This window comes from Umbelopsis ramanniana (assembly GCF_025399195.1).
Source record: "Umbelopsis ramanniana AG unplaced genomic scaffold K450scaffold_65, whole genome shotgun sequence".
NCBI classification, from domain to species: Eukaryota; Fungi; Mucoromycota; class Umbelopsidomycetes; order Umbelopsidales; family Umbelopsidaceae; genus Umbelopsis; species Umbelopsis ramanniana.
In genome coordinates this window covers 16,243-34,547 of record NW_026252151.1, presented here as the reverse complement: position 1 = coordinate 34,547, position 18,305 = coordinate 16,243, and the positions used below count along the sequence as shown (strand labels likewise).

Genomic DNA, 18,305 nt, shown 5'->3' with positions numbered 1-18,305 from the left:
ATCACCAACCCTACAATCGATGGCTAACCAGGATGTTATGCAGCAATGAATGGTATGGAAAAGAGTGTTTTCTTAGGTTTATTTCTACATTTTATGCATGCGTGTGTACTTATTGGTTTTGCAAATGACGATGCGAGCTGCATTATTTACACATGTGGTGGTTTTGGTGGGTTGAAGGCAACTAATTCACGATCAAAGTGGCCCATGTGATGAGCATCCCAAGCACTCGAGGAGCTGATCAGAAAGTCGTATAAATCAACTTGACCCAACCTATGTCTGACGGCTGCATCGGACAAGGGATCAGGTCTGAGCGACTCCATCAGGTAAACAAGGGCATGGATGCTAATGATTGTTCCGGGGAAAACTATTTTACTAGCCTCAGATAAGAATCGCCGTCTGAATGCTTCAGTGTGATCGTCCTCTTGACTTCGTCTGTGTTGGATGTCTCTGACTTTCAAGCGAATGTATCTGGCTAATGGATTTCCAGGGAACATTGTTAAAACGACATGACTTGACACTTCAGTCTGGAGATCACTTTGCAAAGCATGATTGAGTTCAGCACCTGAAAGGAATCCATAGAAAAAAAAACATAAGTGACTGTGCCATTAGCCAAAGACAGGATAGAAATCACCTGTTGCAAAAACATGAAAGCAAGAACAAAGGGAACTATAATGTACCAGTCATGGCGGGAGACATGTTGACCCGAAGGCGATCGTAGGACTTTTCAAAAGCTCGATAAGGCATGTAGCAGTAGCCGCCGTCTTCGACTAATAAAGAGGAAGTGATAACATGAGGTGAGAAGGCGCATTCATCGCAATTAATGCGTTGATCACCAGGTACTTACGGATAGCATTAATGACCGTAATGGTATTCTTGATCTTTCGATGTATGGAAACCTGCTGAAAAACGGGTAACAATGGGTCAGAAATTTGCACCCGTTTGCTTTCAAGTGGGCTTTTCATTTCCCAGAGGAATTCTCCTGCTTCATAATGTGTTTAATGATTTACATTCATTGATATTAACACTTACCACTAAATCCGTTGAGGATGTCGGAACGGCCGCTGACGCACTGGTAGTAGCTGAAATCCTGCCAACATGAGCATCAGCATTACCACTTACACTACCATTCGAAGAAGCTGCTAGCTTGGAAGATGGTTCTATATTTGAGTTTCTGCTCGAATTGTTTTCAAGATCATCCTTAGATCTATCATAGCTTAAATGCTTGCTTGAGCCTCTTTCATATTCGGTAGAAGTGGGTTCAATCCTTGACTTCTTATGAGAACGTTCTTCATCACCAGAGGTAGGCGGAGGAGGAGCAGACTTTTTTAAAGTTGAGACTGACGGTGATGGAAATACAGGAACGTCATAAACGAAGTCAACCGCCAACACCATTGGAGCTTCCCAAGAAATCTCGTCTTTCTCGATGGCTTGAGCAAAATTTTCACGCTCTGCCAAAGTCTTTGGACCGTTTTTCAGGATACCGCCTTTTCCACACGCGAACTTTGCAAGTTGTCGAGAGTCTTTCGGTGATGCTGAGACCCATTTTGCGACTTGCGCAGCAGTAGGTTCTTTTGATGATTCTCTCAATGGTTCTCTGGATGTTTCTCTTGACGAAATCTTTGGACGGTCTTCGTTCCGGTGTGATGTATCATAGCGATCGTTATCAAACCCAGATGAACCTGCAACGGATTTGCTCGATACCTTGCCTTTATCTTGGCGTCCTGATTGTTTTTGTGGCATAGGCGTAGGTGATTCATATCTGTCAGAAGAAGAAACAGAGGATGTCGGTGATGAATGGTGTGTTGATCTGGAGTAGAAATCAGGTTGCTTGATAGGGTACCGATGAACTGATGGTTGTAATCGATGGTGACTTCCAGCATGTGATGAATAGTTAGAATGCGAACCTCTCGTCGATTCTCTCGTACTGCTTTGATAATGAGAAATTCTAGGGTCCCGCGAGCTACCACCTTCACTAGTCCGGTACGAAGACTCATTCATGAACTGAGATGGATACCGTTGCGCATCTCGATAATAATGAGCAACCTGATCTTTCTCTCTGTTCACGATAGTTCCTCTACTGGATAGTTCAGGTCTTGGCGGCATGTCATACACTTGCGATGGATTTGCATCTACGGCCCAACTAATTCCCATATGATAGTAGGTATGAAAGACTACAGGTCAGACAACTGAACAAAGAAGAAGTTTCTTTCACATTCGCCATGCAAAATATTGAATTCTTCCAAACGAATACTACGTCACAGCTTTTTTAAAAAGACGCCTCGTGAGCTTTGACCAGCGAAAACGCAAGTGCTCATATGATCAACTAGCGAAAAAAAGGGGATAAAGGCCAACGAACAAAAAAAAAGTGTCATTTTAAACTTCTTTCTTGAAAGACTCCCGGTATTTATTGGAAACCTCAATTTGATATCGCAGTGATTCTTCTTTTCAATCTCTCGAGACACCGTTTCGCAACCTATTCTACAACTGCCTTGTGTTCGAAAACACCTCGTTTTTTTACTATTCAACTCCCTTCAGTAATCAGATACGTACTGGCTTAGCTTGTCGATCCCCTTCCTATTTCCCAGCTCCCTTTATTCAGTATTGGAGTAGATATCAAACGTATGTAAAAGAAAAGAAGATAGCCACCACCCATGGCTTCTTGCTCTTTTTTTCTTTTCGTTTTGGGTCATTTCGGTTTTTATCCATAGTATATAGATTAAGACTTTTCTTTTTTTCTTCTTCCGACCTACAGAACTATCTCTATCATCGCATTGCTCTTGACCGAAAATGGTAGACGAGAGCTCAGGTTTAAAAATCATACCAGAGCCAGCCGCCGATGGCGATACCGACGACGAGAGCCATGATAAATTGGCAGGCTCTACAGACCCAAGCAAACCAAAAATTACATTGCAGTGGTTAGAGCAGTATGAACTTGAGGATTTAAACGAATTTGATATAGTCAATACGGTTGAGCAGTTGGCCATGGCCTCACAAATTCATTCAGTGATGACGGACTTCCTGCAGCAGCCGTCACCGCCACCATCACCTCCTTGCAATGCTGTACAGACTGATGATATAACAATGGAAGAATTGGACACTTATACATCAGTCCCTATAATACTACGGTTGATCTTTATTGGCGAAGCGCCGGATGAAGTAAAGATGAACGTGTTGCATAAGTTAGGTGATATCAATACCTTGTCGATGAACACATGTAGCACGATGAAAACCTCTGAAGAGGAATCTCCACGGATACCACCGTCCATGTCGACGCAGATGTCCCAACATCCTTTGAGTGTGACTGAAACTGACTGTCGTTGGTCTGCCGCACCGGAAGCCATTATTGACTACTTGTTGGAAAAATCTGGCCCACTCGACGCTAAAAAGCCTCCATGTTTAGACACGCACGCCATTGATATTATAGTCTACTTTATCGACACTGAAGCATCGAAATTAGAGCGATCTATCAAGTTACTGAAGCACTTTAATAGCATGCATACTGCGGTCCTACCTATTCTAGGAACGCATCTTGACGCAGAGCCTAGCGAAAGTTGCCAAGCTGCACTGCAAAAGGAAGGCATAAAATTTCTTGTGCCCAAACATGATCAAACTTGGTCTGAGCAAGAAATTAACCAAGCAATCACTGAAATTTGGCAAATGGAAAACTTGACACAAGCTGATCCACCATGCATGCAAAATCTAATTATGACGGCCCTCACTACCACGACAACCATGGCATTTACGCCAGACAAGGTCACTCCGTCCCTCGATTTTTCGCCGCCTCCCAAGCCGAAGCACGTTCATATTCTAAGATGCCAAGCGGAAACAGATAATATCAAGGCACTAAAAAGCTTCATGATGCTTCTTCTAGCCCTATTTTCCATAATGACTATATGGTTAGGTTGGGGCGAGGATGAAGAAAATCGACCTGACAGGCTGAGTTCCAAATGGTTAAATATGTCCTTAGATACCAACGTGCCATATTTCCAGGCAAAGCTAAATCCCATGTGGACTACCCTGGATCCGGTTGACCACACACACTATTTCGTCGTAGAACTGTACGATCATGCCGGACAGCGGCTGCCTAGTGAAATTGGTCAAGAGGAAATCGTGGACGCAGTCATTCGAAAGCAGACTCGAGTAGCAGGCGACGTCATAGAAGAATATGAAGTGATCAATGTACCGCATCTAGAGAGAGGCATCTATGGAGTGGAAGTTGGAAGCCCATGCTACATTGACTGTGTGGAAGAAATCCGTGTGGAACTGTGGTTGAGTGAATACGACGTTCAAGTGGATGGCAGCCCTGTAACATTAAGTAAAGAGACGTGCACTAATGGTCGACACGGGTCAGCGACAGGTACACGGGCGACGGAGCCAAGGGTCGTTTTGAAACAGCCTTCACGGTCAAGTCAGCCAAGATCAAGCATTAACCCAGACGGGACTGGTAGAGGTCACATTCTCTTCACGACCAAGATAAAAAAGATCGTTCCCAAGACCCACCTGTTACAACGTTGGTTTCGAGCACTGGACTCATTCTTAACCTCTGTCTTGGACTACTTCACCAAAGCTACTCTGTCATCTTACCGCTTTCTACCTCAACGTGGAGATGCCACGTTACGGGACTGACAGAAACCCTACGTGGTACCCGGACTCGCGGATCGTACTTGATTGGACAATCATTAGCGCAGATCTCGTGAGCTGCATTTCAAATTAAAAAAAAAAAAAAAATTGCAAACTCCATTCCCGCTGCACTTGGCTTCATCTATTGCTGGCCATGTTTCAATGTCATTTTGGCCATTTTGTACGTAGCATAGCAAAGCACCTTTTGACATGCCTGGTTTTTGCTTATCCTTTTTCTGTACTGTACCTGAACAAGATTATTTGGGAGAATTTGGTGTGGAAAGAGTCGATGATTGGGGGTTGGGTCCTCACTTACTACAATAATAAATGGATGTTTTGCACTTGCTTCAAAAATGTCAATGGGGGCTCCGTTTAGTAAAATCCTGATGAGCAGGATTTTTTGATCAGCAGCGGGCTTTCAGGTTGAACGGGGTGAGTCGGTGATAATTAGCTATGCCCATTTCCAAAGTCACTTACTTCCCTTTCCTTTTCCTTCCTTTCGTCTCTGCCTACCTTCCTCTCCTTTTTAAACCCTTGTTCATCTTATGGCCGATCCCTCCCAACCATCTTCTATTTCATCAGAGACATCTAGTGTCGCTAGCCCATCCAGTCAAAAGAAACGATCAAGAGCTACCGCTGAGCAACTGGCTATCCTCGAAGACACTTTTGCCGTCAATGTGAGCCCCAACAGCAAACTGCGTGCGCAGCTTTCCGCGCGGCTCAATATGACAGAGAGAAGGTTGGTGTTGGTGTTGGTTTTTTTTTTTTTTTTAACTAATGCTTTAGATAAACCCCACATAAATTCACTAATTTATGTTTTGGGTCATTAACCTTGTTTTTACTCGCAGTATACAAATATGGTTTCAAAATCGCAGAGCAAAAGTCAAGCATCTCCAGAAAAAAGCAGAGATCCAAGCGCAAGAAGATGCTATCAAGACATCGGCCTATTATCATCGACACAGTTTAACACCGGGATATTACCCTCGAAGTGCCATGGCTTATCATCGACCCTCTTTACCACCCAATATGACATTTCCACGCTCATACAGCGCAGGCATGGTCACCACTTATCCTATGAGACCGAACATGGCATCGCATTTATATCATTCAACAGGCTGGCCAGCAGGGTGGCAACCTGATCCTACCAACCCGCATGGCATGGGTCATTATGCCGCGGAGCACACAGCATCTCCAGGGCATTCGCGCACCAGTACGCCCATCCCGATGGATGGTAGTCAATATCGAATGGCGTACATGTCTGAACCCCCCAACGCACACGATATATCGCTTGCTTTAGGCAATGAAAGCCATTCAATCTCTTTAGGTAAGTCAGTGCTTGGTGGGATTGGCTGGCTTTTGGGAATTTAAAATTATCGAAAACTAATTTATTTATTGTGACTCCAAATTTAGACCCTGAATATCCAGATACCACCACCACGCCTTCCGTTAATAACCCAATGATGACAATCTCACCGGCAGGATCGACAGCCCTACCTCCGTCTCTGGCGCTTTCCGGTCAACCTTTTACGGCATTTTCACTTACCATTGGTACCTGGCATCGAATGAAACTTCAGCAAGCCGACTTATACTGCTCGTTCAATTTACAAGAGCGCACTTTCAGCTGGCATATTTCCGACTGTGGTCATTTCTTCAAAGCTGAGTTGCCATTTGACTCGATAAGCAGTATTAAATACACTCTATGCGATGATGCTGTGTCTGGCTTGTTGATATTCGACCTCCGTCAAGCACCCATGTTTTTTATGGACAATGACATGGCTACGTCCGCGGATGGTTTAATCTCGTGGATTCAGTGTAGTGACTTTACGGAAAACACCCAGGCCAGTCAATGTTTACAGCATACCATCAAAGGGGTATCTCAAAACCTTCGCCAGGAACTACAAACCATCATTACAATGGATAAAACATTGGAAAATATCACTCACATCATGCCCTCCATGACCTATTTGCATCAAACCGCCCATCAAGACATCCCCACCACAATGTACCAACACCCATCTGCTACTACCCACTCCACATCGGCGTCGTCTTCATCGTTATCTGCGCCCGAGTACGCCTGGCCGGGGTACTCGGCCGATTCCAGTCATACGTTTGACAATCTTTGAAATGAAAGGAGCACGTTCTTTTGATTTGAAAAAAGAAAAAGACACCCTCCAGAGCTGAGCCGAAGAAATGGGTTGCTGGTTTTCCCTAACTTCTTCTGATTTGTCTCCCTCTCTCCTTGATTTTTTTTTTGCATGTCATCTCCCTCCTTGTATATATATATACCGAATCCCATGATTCTTCTCTCCACTTTGTTCTCCCCTCTCCTTTTGTGATTTGTCCATTTATTGCAACACTTGGACATATAAAAAAAAAAAAAAACAGATTAAGGCAAGGTTATTACCATTATCCTTCTCTAGCCCCAGCCCAACAACCCAAGCCTAACCCCCGTCACCCACTCCTTGCACTCCTTTTCGGCTGATGGGATTATCTAGGTTACCATATTGAGCGCTAATAAAGAAAAAAATCCCCAATATTACACATATCATGAAGACGGGGAAATCATAATTGAATGAGACAGTCTTTGTCGTGTTCATGGCTACCCACCAAAAAAAAATTTTTTTTTCTGTCAATGAACCCACATGAATTATGATGTATACAATTACACAAACCCATAATTTCCTCGATCCTGTTTGGCGTTGCACAATGACATGGGTCATTGAATACGATGGGGAACGCCCACGGTCTTGGCTGAGCCAGACCAAGGGTCAAAAACGTATCTCGTACTAGGGGATGCTTCTTTTTCAGAAAGCAGGGACAAAACAAAGCGAGACCACGCTGGGCTAGTGACAGCTTGGGTCCATTTTCTTTTTACTCATAAACCTTTGCAGATTGATCACCTCTTTTTTTCCCTTTTGTATACTCTTTGGTTGTCAATTTGATTTTTACCATCCTTCCCTTTCATTTACTTGGTCGTCATTGCAATTTTTCACCATTTTTCCAAATCATATATATCTAGTAAATCATTCCTTCACCCATTCTCCCATCAATAACATTTATGACTCGCTCTTCTCATGATTCCTTTGCGAGCGACACCCTTCTTTCTGAACGTCGCAATTCTGCTGCAACCACTACAGATGATGATGACGAAGATAGCCTATTCTCAACCTCTAGCTTGTCGCGATTGAAGTTGTCACCTCATTCTACTTGTGAAGGTGATGAGTCCGAGACAGACACGGTGGTCACAGTTCCTTCTCACTCCGATCTCAAGTCGTTCTTTGTCAATACAACCTATGTCAATCAAATTCCATCTTCCATCAACGGTGTCTCTACCAACCTTGTTCACACCATCAGCAATCTGGAGGAGCATATTCGATTATCCCAACAAGATGCAGTGAAACAATCGCGACAGGTCACAGAGTTGAAGCAACACTTGACCAAATTGAAGTTTGACCAGGATTCTGACGTTCGATTGACCGCTGACTCCATTCCATTGCCATTGAGACAAAAAATGATTGCTAGGATCGACGATTTTTTCAACCAGCAACAGCAAAATGTGTTGCCAAAATCGTTGACATCTACCAAAGACCTGTCGGACGAGTTCCAACACCTCAATCGCCGTCAATTGGTAGATCGATTGATGTCTTTTCAACAAAAGTATTCCGATTTGACTCAAGATGTGGATATTCTGAAGCGCGATCAGCAAAGGCTGGAAGGCACCATCTCCGTGCAACAGACGATGCATGCATCGTTAATTGAAAAGATCGATTCTGTCGTGGAAGAATTTCAAAATGAGTGTGATGTGCAGGGCACTTCATACTTAATTTCGCTAGCAAACCACCACCCGTCGGACACCAATGAACAAATCGACCCCTCCCAACCCCTCCTTTTAAAAGAACATACCATTCATACCCACCAAATTGCCTTTTTACATCATCTACGTCGCCAGTTGGATACATACCATTTCCCAACTGAGTCCGTAGGACCCATTGACCAAGAACAGGATAACACTCATATCCTTAGGTCTAAACTAATCACGGCTGAAAACCAACTAGTCACACAACAAGAATTGCAAAATCATCAAATTCATCAACTTTCTCTCCAGCTTGCTACCCAGAATGAGTTGATTCAAAATTTGAAATTGAAGAACATGCAATTGGAGGAGGAGAATCGAATGCTGAGCGAACAAACTTCTCAAGCCCAAAATATTGCCTCACATCAAGATCACAAGGTGCAAGTATTGGAACGCAAATTGGAGCAATCCGTGCAGCAGGCTGCAAGAATTTCTGCCAACCTCCAGACTGAACGCGCACAATGGAGTACCAAGATGGAACAGGAACTTGAGGTCCTAGAGAACCGTAAACGAGAGGCTTTGGCTACAGCTCAAAAGGCCATCGATGATCGAGACCAAGTGATTCGCGATTTGAAACTCAAGGGTACAACCAGTATCTATCTTGGCCAAGAACCCGATGTCAATCAGATTTCCGAACGATGTGAACGTCTCAAGTATGAGAACGAAGAGATGGAGAAGACAATTCATCGTCTTAGAGTCGAGGTTTCTACGGCGGACGAAGAACTGTCTTATGTGAAGCAGCAATGTGAACGCAAGGACATCCAAATCCGAAAGCTTGAAACGTCTGTGAAATCCAGCTGTCAAACCGGGACCAACTTCCAAGACTCGGATAGTTTAGTGGAGGGTCGAAAAGTCCAAATGCTGATTGCTCTCAAGGACGAGGCTGACTTGAACTCACTCAAAATGGAACAAGAACGCCATAAAGCGGTGGAAGCTGCCAAGGCGCTCAAGATTGAACTCAAAAATGTGGTGGCCAAATTGAAGCAAAGCAAAATGGACAATGCCAAACTAGAGAGCAGTATGCTGAAATGCGTCAATGGAAATGACATGGTGAAAAACAAAATCGACTATCTGCAAGATGAATTGGCTAAAGCTGATAAGCGAGTGGCTCAGGCCGAGAAGGAAAAGGCTGAATGGGAGTTGAGAACCGAGGTTGCCAAGTCTGAGACCCGAAAACTTGGAAATCAACACCAATCCCTAGTCGACGAGCTGTCTAGCCAAAACGAGAACTCAGTGGAAACGATGAATCATTTGCAACAAAACGTTATGGAACTAGATATGGCATTGAGCAAAGCACAAAAACAGAACCAGGAAACTCAGTCAGTGTTATCAGCCGTACAAAGTTCATTGGCCGAACGGGAAGGTGAAATTTCGCTGATCAAGATACAGCTCACACGCCAAATCAAGGACCATGAAATGATCGTTGCCTCTAAACAAAAAGTACATCAGACGGCTTTGGATCGTTTACAGCGGCAACATGAGGAAGAACTCAATCGACTTCGTAAACTTTTGGCCGATCAACATGAATCCAATTCAAAGCGCAATAAGGATATTGCCTATCTTCAAACAGCCAGACACGTGCATATGCTGGAAGATAAAATCAAGGAGTTAGAATATACAATGGAGAGTACGTATAAACAAGCTAACGAAAAGATTCAAGTTTTGGAACAAAGACTTCACAAAGAGCATGCGCAGGCTAGCGAAACCATCGAACGATGGGAAAGCAGAGAGCGTAATTGGCGAATGCAACTGGCTGGAGTCGAAGCTGAATACTGGCGACGTGATAGCAAGATCAAAGAGATGGAACAAGAGGTGGTGAGATTATATAGTAAAAACTTGGAATTGATAAAAGAACTCGCAAAGTGGACACCATGAGATCAGAGTCTATACATAATATAGTATTTCATTGGTCATGTACAAACACACACACCCTCACAATAGCGATATATTCTTTCTACTATGATTTCATCTATCTACAACATATACCACCTCTCCTCCATGCTTTGATCTGCACACACTTTATCATCCTATTACAATTTTTTTTTATCTTTCTTTCTCATTTCATAAACCCATTCCCCTTTCATTGATTACGAATAAGCTCAAGATTAATTTACCTTTACATATTTTCTTGTTTACCATTTGATTATACCAAGCGGGTGTAAAAGCATAGTATCATTGTAGCGTTGGGGGGGGGACTTTGGCCAAATGTCATCGGGATCTTGGTTTTTTAAATGGCCGCATACTGAGTAAAAAAAACGTGCGAGGAATACCGCAGCACGTTATTCATATCACCATTGCACGTTGCTGTGAGTCAACAAACAAAAACATACCGCCTTTATATCGATTAAGGTGTGTCAAGGAAGAATCTAGTTCTAGAATGGCCATAGTACTTTGATGTTTTTGGCTAGGACCATCACCAAACGGTCTATCTACGATATCTTGGTGGCCAAGGTAATTATCTCTATATGCCTCTGATCATGATAATTTTAAACTTCCGGTCTTCTTTGTTGTTGATAAGACACTATAATTTTGTACGGTCAGATACCAAGATTCTCTCGTCATCTACGGCACGTATCGATCGTAATGTTAGGGTAAGTCTTTCCCCTATCTCCCTTGGCTTCTACGAACATAGAGATGCCCATAGTACCTCGTTCTCTAAGCTCATTGATACACAATCGACAACCAGCCACCGGTAAATAGTCCAACCAACCAATCCACATGGAACGGACCGGAAGCCGAATATTCTCAATCATAAAGCCAGATGAGTGAAAAAAAAACTAATAATACGTGCATGGTGGTTTGGAATATAAAAAAAAAAATTCAAACACCCGCAATAGCGATGTTCCGAGCAGGCATTATCGCACGTCTGATCTTGTTTATTAGGAGCCATTCTTTTCTTTCGCTTTCTTCCTCTTCTTCCGACTTCTCATGCCAGCATCAAAAATTGCACCAGTAGCTATCATCCCGGCGAAATCTTCTCTAAAGCGCCCAACTGAGTTGAACAAGCGATCCAATCTGGCATCACCTGTGAATGGTCCAATTGATAGAAAGTCGGGAGTTATTCCAAATCTCACTGCCGGGAGCCTAGTTCCTCGAAACTACTGCTTACAACACAACTTATTTTTCATAACCTCTTGGTGTCCCAAGTGCTGCACCCCTATCTAAGTTTTCTTTCTCATCCAGCAGCAAGAACCTGTGATTTCATACCATATCCACCATATCTCCCCAATCTATTCTTCCATTTTGTTTTTCTCTTACATTGATACCCCCTATGGTATGCACGAAACATCAACTGACACATACGTATATATGCTATACTTTTTGTACAAAATAACACAATACACTCCTGCATTTTTTAAAAAATCTACAACGTGGTGGTTTCGAAAAATTTCCATTGTGTGCACTGACTTTTTTTGGTACTTCATGATAAGGGTAAATTTCCCGTGATGGGGGTTGTGCCTGGCCTGCGAGAACAGACAGAGAAAAAAATATCTTTCAAAAATTTTACTTTTGGAGAGAATTCCGATAGACACAACCGTACAAAACAGTATAATGTTCTCCAGGGCAGGCTCCCATGGAGCTCGATCGACAATATGGAAGGCAGCATTAGCCTCTATAGCATTAGGCGGTGCAGCATACTACTATAATGAGCATTCTCGGTCGCATGGCATTTTGGACAATGGCCGGTACATTCCACTTAAAGTCCACTCTCAATGTCAAGTAACGCACGACACGTGGAAGCTTCGACTTGAATTGAAGAAAAAACCTAGATCATTCCCTGTGCCGTCTTCAGTGTACATCAAGGATGATAGTATTCAAATCATGCGACCGTACACGCCCATTAATGACCCCTCGGTGGACGGTCACATTGACCTGCTGGTGAAGCGATATGAACAGGGGTCGATTTCCAAAATGTTGTGTCGCTCGAAGCCTGGCGAGGATGTATTTGTGCGAGGACCCATGGTGGAATTCGAATACCCTACAGCTGCCTATAAACACGTTGCCATGGTTTGTTCCTCTATAATTCATTTTTACCGTATTTGTGGAATATGCCTAACCTGGGGGATCTCACACCTACTTTAGATTGCTGGTGGAACAGGCATCACCCCCATGTATCAGCTGATACGACACATTCTGTCAGATCCCAAAGAGTGTCAAACTAAAATGACCTTGATCTACGCTAACAAGACGGAACAAGATATATTATTGCGAAACGAACTTGCAGACCTCGAGAAACAACACCCCGATAGACTCGATATTCATTATACTTTAGATCACCCATCTGATCAATGGCGGGGAGATCATGGTTATGTATCGTTGGACATGGTTCGCAAACATTTACCAGTGCCTAGCACCAACGGCGCGCCCAATACGGATATATTTGTTTTTGTGTCCGGGCCGGAAGCGTGAGTAGACATATATTTTTGATTGGTGTGTTTGGTCATTCCCTTGGACGAGTACTAACCTATCTATGCTGATAGAATGTTACGACATGTAAGTGGAGATAGAGCGCGAGACTGGAGCCAAGGCAAGGTACAAGGACTGTTGAAAATGATGGGTTATGACGAAAATCAAGTGTGGAAGTTTTAGAATAGAGTGAGCTCATGTGATAAACCAAGCAAGAAAGAGTGTGCACAAAGCGTATAGAATTTTTTGGGCTGGCTGGGTCGCATGTGAATAATAATTATTATCACACCTTTTCTTCTACCAACCAAACCCCATGTTGGTTTTCCACTCATTATAATCTCACTGTCATTACTTTGTTGCATAAATTCTAATGTTATTGGCCGCGCAGAGACGCCCCACCCTCAATATACCCAATGTCAAATCCTCCGCTTCCCTTGTGGCATCGTCTGGTCCTCCATCCCCCACCATGTCAACCAACTCTATCATATCCTCCATGTCGTGGATCGTCGAAAAATCTCCTACTGATTTAATTCCTATGCTGAAGAATGCCTACACCGCTTTGAAGGACAAAGAACGTGGTGGGTTTTGTTTTTTGTTTTTTTTTTTTGGTTTTGTGGCAAACTGTCTACATTTCCCATGACTAATTTTGGGAACCACTTTGTACCTGTTTCTTGTCCCCTAGATCTGGTATTAGCGGCAGAAATTGGAAAGTCACTTTTAGAAAATAACATCCAATTGAAGAGCAAATATGAAACCCTATTACAACAGCTTCATATGTATCAAAATCAATCCTCGGCGTCCAGCGCCACTCCTCCTAGCGCCACCCATGAACCTACGTCTGAAGAAAATGATCAATGCAGCAGCAGGATACCCTCCAAAAGCACCCGAGATGCCATCATCGATGTTTTGGAAACCAAAAATGCCGAATTGACCAGTAGACTAGAGGCTTCATTAGAAGAAGCCGAAACCCTAGAAAAAAGCAATAAGAAAGTTACCAAGAAATTGGAGACGGAAATCGCCGCATTGAAGGACGATCTAAATATTGCCGCCCAGAAAATCCAGGAACTCCAGGACATGAACAAAGAGGCTGCCGAAAGACAACGAAGATTAGAAGCCGAGGCGGCAGAAAAATCCGAAAGCCCATCGGCTGAATCATACGAGTTGATCGGAAACATGTTTGAAAAAGTCGGCAAGCTCGAGATCGAAAATACCTCATTACAAGCCGCTAAATGGGAATTGGAAGCAAAACTTTCCACTACATTTCGAGATTTGCGTCTCTTAAAGGATCAATTTGAATCTTTCCAATTCACCCAAGAAGATTACGATTCCTTACAAGAGGCCTATCATCGACAATTCAGTCATATTGCCGAGTTGAATGATTCCTTGGAAGAACACCGCAATCTTGTTCAGAAACTACGTGACCGTGGCGTGCAAATCAGCTCCCCTAATCAAACCCCCACACCTAGCCAGTACAATGGTATTAACGAAAAAGATCCTTCCGTGCACAAGAAAACGCTCTTGAGCGAACTTGAAAGTGAATGGTTCAAAGGCATATCGCATAATAGCCAAAATATGTCGTCACCCAGTCATGCTTCCTCTATCTCGCGAATGTTGGATTTTGCTCAAGCTACCGAAGACTCTCTCCTGTCATTTTACAACAACCCTGCCGAGTACGCCCTCAGTAGTATTCTCTCGGGCAATGGCATCACCGATCCAAGTATCCTCGATGAAGCGGTTGAATTTATCAATCGCCTCGAACAGGATGACTTGTGGTCGCCTGCCGATAGCTGTACAAGTGATCCGCTCGATTTACCCGAGTTTGGCTTATATCCCGATTGCGACGACCTAGTGGAAGACATTGACGACAATGGACTCGTAGTCATCCTTGCTCCAAAACGAAAAGCTGCCATCAGTGGCAAGATGAGAAGACTCTTGAGAAGTTTTTTCAGAACTATATGGAAGTGGTGTCGATTTGCCATGATCCTCACTGCCGCTGTTCTTATCAACCTATGGCATGGACCTAAATCCATGCTGATTGACTATTAAATTTCATTCATTTCCATTCCTTACTGTATTCATTATATCTTTATTCACATATGTATAGAACTCTCTCATTCGCTTTACCCATAAACCAGACGCACTACCATATCAAATCAATCAATGAAACGCTGCTTTCAAAAATCCATCCCAAAATAGAAAACTCCGCCTTTCCATCCACTGCCACCCACTTGTTAGCTTTCTTCACAGATGATTGGCATTGACGAAATCTTGAAGCGACGTGAGTAGTCATATACGCCGCACGTCCGTTCCATATCTCTAACCACGTTGCTCCCCCCCACTTAGGGTTCCTGGAAACTATCAAGTCAGTGCAGCCGGCTGGACGGTGGAAAATCGTCGTGGTGGATTCCCGGTCGCTGAAGATCCTTAGCTCGGCTTGTAGGATGTACGATATTCTCGAAGAAAATGTAAGTGATTCGCTACAAACGAAGGCATTCGTCCAGCTTGACGAGACAACCATGTGAACTTATCCATCACCTTTGCTTGAATCCTATCCGCACCCGACTTCTACAGGTGACCCGTACGTGAAATTTATACAGAGTCGAAACCAATTCGTCTGTTAACCATGCGCTCTACATTTTTAGTCGTGGAAAACATCGAAAAACAAAGACAACCTTACCCCAATCTCGAAGCCATTTATATCCTCACGCCTTGCATCGAATCAGCTTCCCGACTTGTCGATGATTTCGCAAGAAAGGGCGGTCCCATGTATGCTGCTGCTCATGTCCATTTCACAAGTGGTAAGTATGGTAAAAGCGTGAGAACGGAACACTTCGTTGATTCTGATGGCTGGTATGTTTAGGTCTCGATAATAAGGTGTTTGAAGAGCTGACCAGAAAATTGCGAGTGTCCGACGTTTCGAACTACATTCAGTCATTGAAGGAAATGTATGTCGACTTTTACAGTATGTATTGAGGTTTTAATGGATGTGCCCAAACACAAGGTCGGCTGGATCTGCTGTTAACATGAATTGACATCACCAGTTCGAGAATCCGCCGTATTCTCTTTAAATAGTCATCATCACTTTGCGCATTTGTTCGGAAAGGAGTCAGCATCCAGTAACCGAACAAGCTCAGCTGGCAAATTGGAAGCCAACTTGGACGACATTGCCAAGCAGGTAAGAAATCAATGGCAAATGTCTAGATCCCTTTTGATTTGCCACCAGTAGCCTCACGTCTGCACGTTCTCATCTACAAGATCTTATCCGTATGTGCTACTGTGGGAGAAAATCCTTTGATCCGTTATCATCGACCTTTGGATGTCAAGGGTACTGTCAACAGAAATATACCATGGCATTTAGCCAAGCTTGTACAACAAGAACTCGATAATTTTTGTAAATTGAACCCTGAGTTTCCGGTAAGTCTTGATCCCCTGATGGATTGGTATTGATACGCAATTCTGACCTTTTTCTGGTCTGTGGTAAACTTTTACATCTCTCGATAATCCTTATGTGCGCTACATGCTCGCCACCTTTTCCAGCCATCGCGAGATCCTCCGCTTCCTCGTGGTACTCTCATTATCCTGGATCGCACGATTGACCATCTTTCGCCATTCCTCAATGAATTCACGTATCAGGCTATGATGACTGATTTGCTCAATGTTGAGGAGAGTCCATTAGGCTTAAAGTACTCGTACGAGTATGTCCAAGAGGATGGATTGACGGCATCCAAGGAAATCGTACTGGACGAGCAGGACTCGGTTTATACATCTATACGACACATGCATATTGCTAATACCACCGAGCGACTTATTGAAAGTTTTAACGAATTCATTGCCCAGAACAAAGGCTCTGGCGGGTACGTATGACGCGGTGGTGGTGATTGTCCGCAAGGTATACCATGGCTTGCTAATACGATTCTTTGTTCTCGTCATCCAGTTCGTCCAAAGTACGAAGTTTGAATGACATGAAAGAGGTGATGGCCAATTTGCCACAATTTCAAGAAATGAAGTCCAAGGTATGGCTGCGGGACTTCATACATTCCCATTTATGATCTACGTTGCTCACTGTATTGCTTTTTCGATCAGTACTCTGCGCATATGACCATCGCCGCTGATTGCATGAATGAGTTCAATGCACATAACCTGGACACAATTGGTTTGACACAGCAGGTAAAAAATCGTATTCCATGGGGTGTGACAAAGCGAACAATGGCCTAACTTTTATTTTTGGGATTAGAACCTTGCCTGTGGTGAAACGCCAGATGGAGGTAGCATCAAACATATTGAGGAAGAGATGTTGCCTGTTTTGGATGACCCTTATACTAGGTTTGTAGCAGGAGAACAGCTAGACATGCTGGCCTTTCTAAAAGTGTACACGGCCGCTCACCGTCATTCATCCTTTGCAGCCAGTACGACAAAACCCGTTTGCTCATGTTATGGATAGCATCTTCGGAAGGCCAGGTTGATGAAGATAAGAAGCAAAACCTTTTGGCGCATGCTCGACTTGATCAAGAATACAAGGATGCCATTGATAATCTGTCCCTTCTTGGGGTCCAACTGTCAAAGTCAGCCAACAAACAGGGCGAAAAGTCAAAGAAGGAAAAGAAGAAGCAGGATAGCTCTCAAGAGGTTCCATTTGATCTCTCTCGCTATGTGCCTGTGGTTAAGCGTGTCAGTGAAGTAAGTACAGTGGTATCGTAGAAAATTAAATAGTGAGCGGCTCCTAACCCCAGCTTGCGTATCAATAGGCTCATCTGAAGGGAACAATTGATCACAGCTTATTCCCTTTGATTCGAGTAGCTGAACCGGAAAGCAAAAACCAGGATACTAAAACTGGAAAAAAGCAAATCCCTCAACTACGAGTGTATCATACCAAGTGGCACAAGAAGACGGGTGGAAGCAATGTAAGTACAGCGATCTGAGTGAAGGGATGAAAACGCCCAACGGGTGAACTCATGATGTTGTGTGTGTGCAGGCTGGACCCAAGCCTCCTTCAGGCCCTCCTATTATCATTTTTGTAGCCGGCGGCATCACCTACTCTGAAATCAGATCCGCCTATGAGCTCGCTGAAGCCTATGATCGCGAAGTGTATATCGGTGAGTATACTGAGTGCATTATGAAGAAGAGTCACTACTGTTCACTAAACTAATGACCTCATTTTCCATAGGATCCACCCATATCATAACGCCGAATCAATTTATAGACGACTTGAAGTCGTTGGACCGACCATCCCTTCCTGCTAAGTCTGAGGTACCAGCCTATGCTGCTGCTGCTGCTACTACTACTACTCCAGCATCTACTGGCAAGTCTTTACCACCGAGAACCTCTAGTAGTCAGCCTGCTAGCTCCAAACTAAATTTGAAAAAGTGGTAATAAAGTGATGGAAATGGTGAACGTGGCGTTATATGAGTATTCATTTTTTTTTCTA

At 43.6% G+C, this 18,305-nt stretch overlaps 6 protein-coding genes across 6 annotated transcripts; 5 read left to right on the top strand and 1 right to left on the bottom strand.

Annotated features, from left to right (window-relative positions):
• Window positions 1-3: 3 nt before the first annotated feature.
• Window positions 4-2,187, bottom strand: K450DRAFT_257056 (uncharacterized protein). The gene is made up of 4 exons (XM_051591597.1): window positions 1,030-2,187; window positions 845-899; window positions 678-767; window positions 4-562 (listed from the first exon to the last, which is right to left on the bottom strand). The coding sequence occupies exons 1-4, from the start codon at window positions 2,149-2,151 to the stop codon at window positions 147-149; spliced, it is 1,683 nt and encodes a 560-aa protein (XP_051441391.1). The 5' UTR covers window positions 2,152-2,187; the 3' UTR covers window positions 4-146.
• Window positions 2,188-2,320: 133 nt separating this feature from the next.
• K450DRAFT_257052 (uncharacterized protein) lies at window positions 2,321-4,962 on the top strand. Its single transcript, XM_051591596.1, has one exon. The coding sequence runs from the start codon at window positions 2,788-2,790 to the stop codon at window positions 4,624-4,626; it is 1,839 nt and encodes a 612-aa protein (XP_051441390.1). The 5' UTR covers window positions 2,321-2,787; the 3' UTR covers window positions 4,627-4,962.
• A 158-nt stretch (window positions 4,963-5,120) lies between these two features.
• K450DRAFT_302745 (uncharacterized protein) lies at window positions 5,121-7,016 on the top strand. The gene is made up of 3 exons (XM_051593778.1): window positions 5,121-5,359; window positions 5,469-5,944; window positions 6,031-7,016. Exons 1-3 carry the CDS (start codon window positions 5,166-5,168, stop codon window positions 6,741-6,743), a joined length of 1,383 nt encoding a protein of 460 aa, XP_051441389.1. The 5' UTR covers window positions 5,121-5,165; the 3' UTR covers window positions 6,744-7,016.
• A 4,914-nt stretch (window positions 7,017-11,930) lies between these two features.
• K450DRAFT_257043 (uncharacterized protein) lies at window positions 11,931-13,157 on the top strand. The gene is made up of 3 exons (XM_051591595.1): window positions 11,931-12,481; window positions 12,557-12,879; window positions 12,955-13,157. The coding sequence occupies exons 1-3, from the start codon at window positions 12,026-12,028 to the stop codon at window positions 13,061-13,063; spliced, it is 888 nt and encodes a 295-aa protein (XP_051441388.1). The 5' UTR covers window positions 11,931-12,025; the 3' UTR covers window positions 13,064-13,157.
• K450DRAFT_257042 (uncharacterized protein) lies at window positions 12,955-15,086 on the top strand. Its single transcript, XM_051591594.1, has 2 exons — window positions 12,955-13,458; window positions 13,563-15,086. The coding sequence occupies exons 1-2, from the start codon at window positions 13,251-13,253 to the stop codon at window positions 14,924-14,926; spliced, it is 1,572 nt and encodes a 523-aa protein (XP_051441387.1). The 5' UTR covers window positions 12,955-13,250; the 3' UTR covers window positions 14,927-15,086.
• Window positions 15,087-15,095: 9 nt separating this feature from the next.
• On the top strand, window positions 15,096-18,305 carry K450DRAFT_257032 (uncharacterized protein). The gene is made up of 15 exons (XM_051591593.1): window positions 15,096-15,158; window positions 15,224-15,345; window positions 15,452-15,458; window positions 15,523-15,678; window positions 15,741-15,842; window positions 15,922-16,055; window positions 16,136-16,294; window positions 16,418-16,734; window positions 16,815-16,893; window positions 17,006-17,047; window positions 17,115-17,203; window positions 17,284-17,557; window positions 17,626-17,781; window positions 17,853-17,973; window positions 18,045-18,305. Exons 1-15 carry the CDS (start codon window positions 15,128-15,130, stop codon window positions 18,248-18,250), a joined length of 1,995 nt encoding a protein of 664 aa, XP_051441386.1. The 5' UTR covers window positions 15,096-15,127; the 3' UTR covers window positions 18,251-18,305.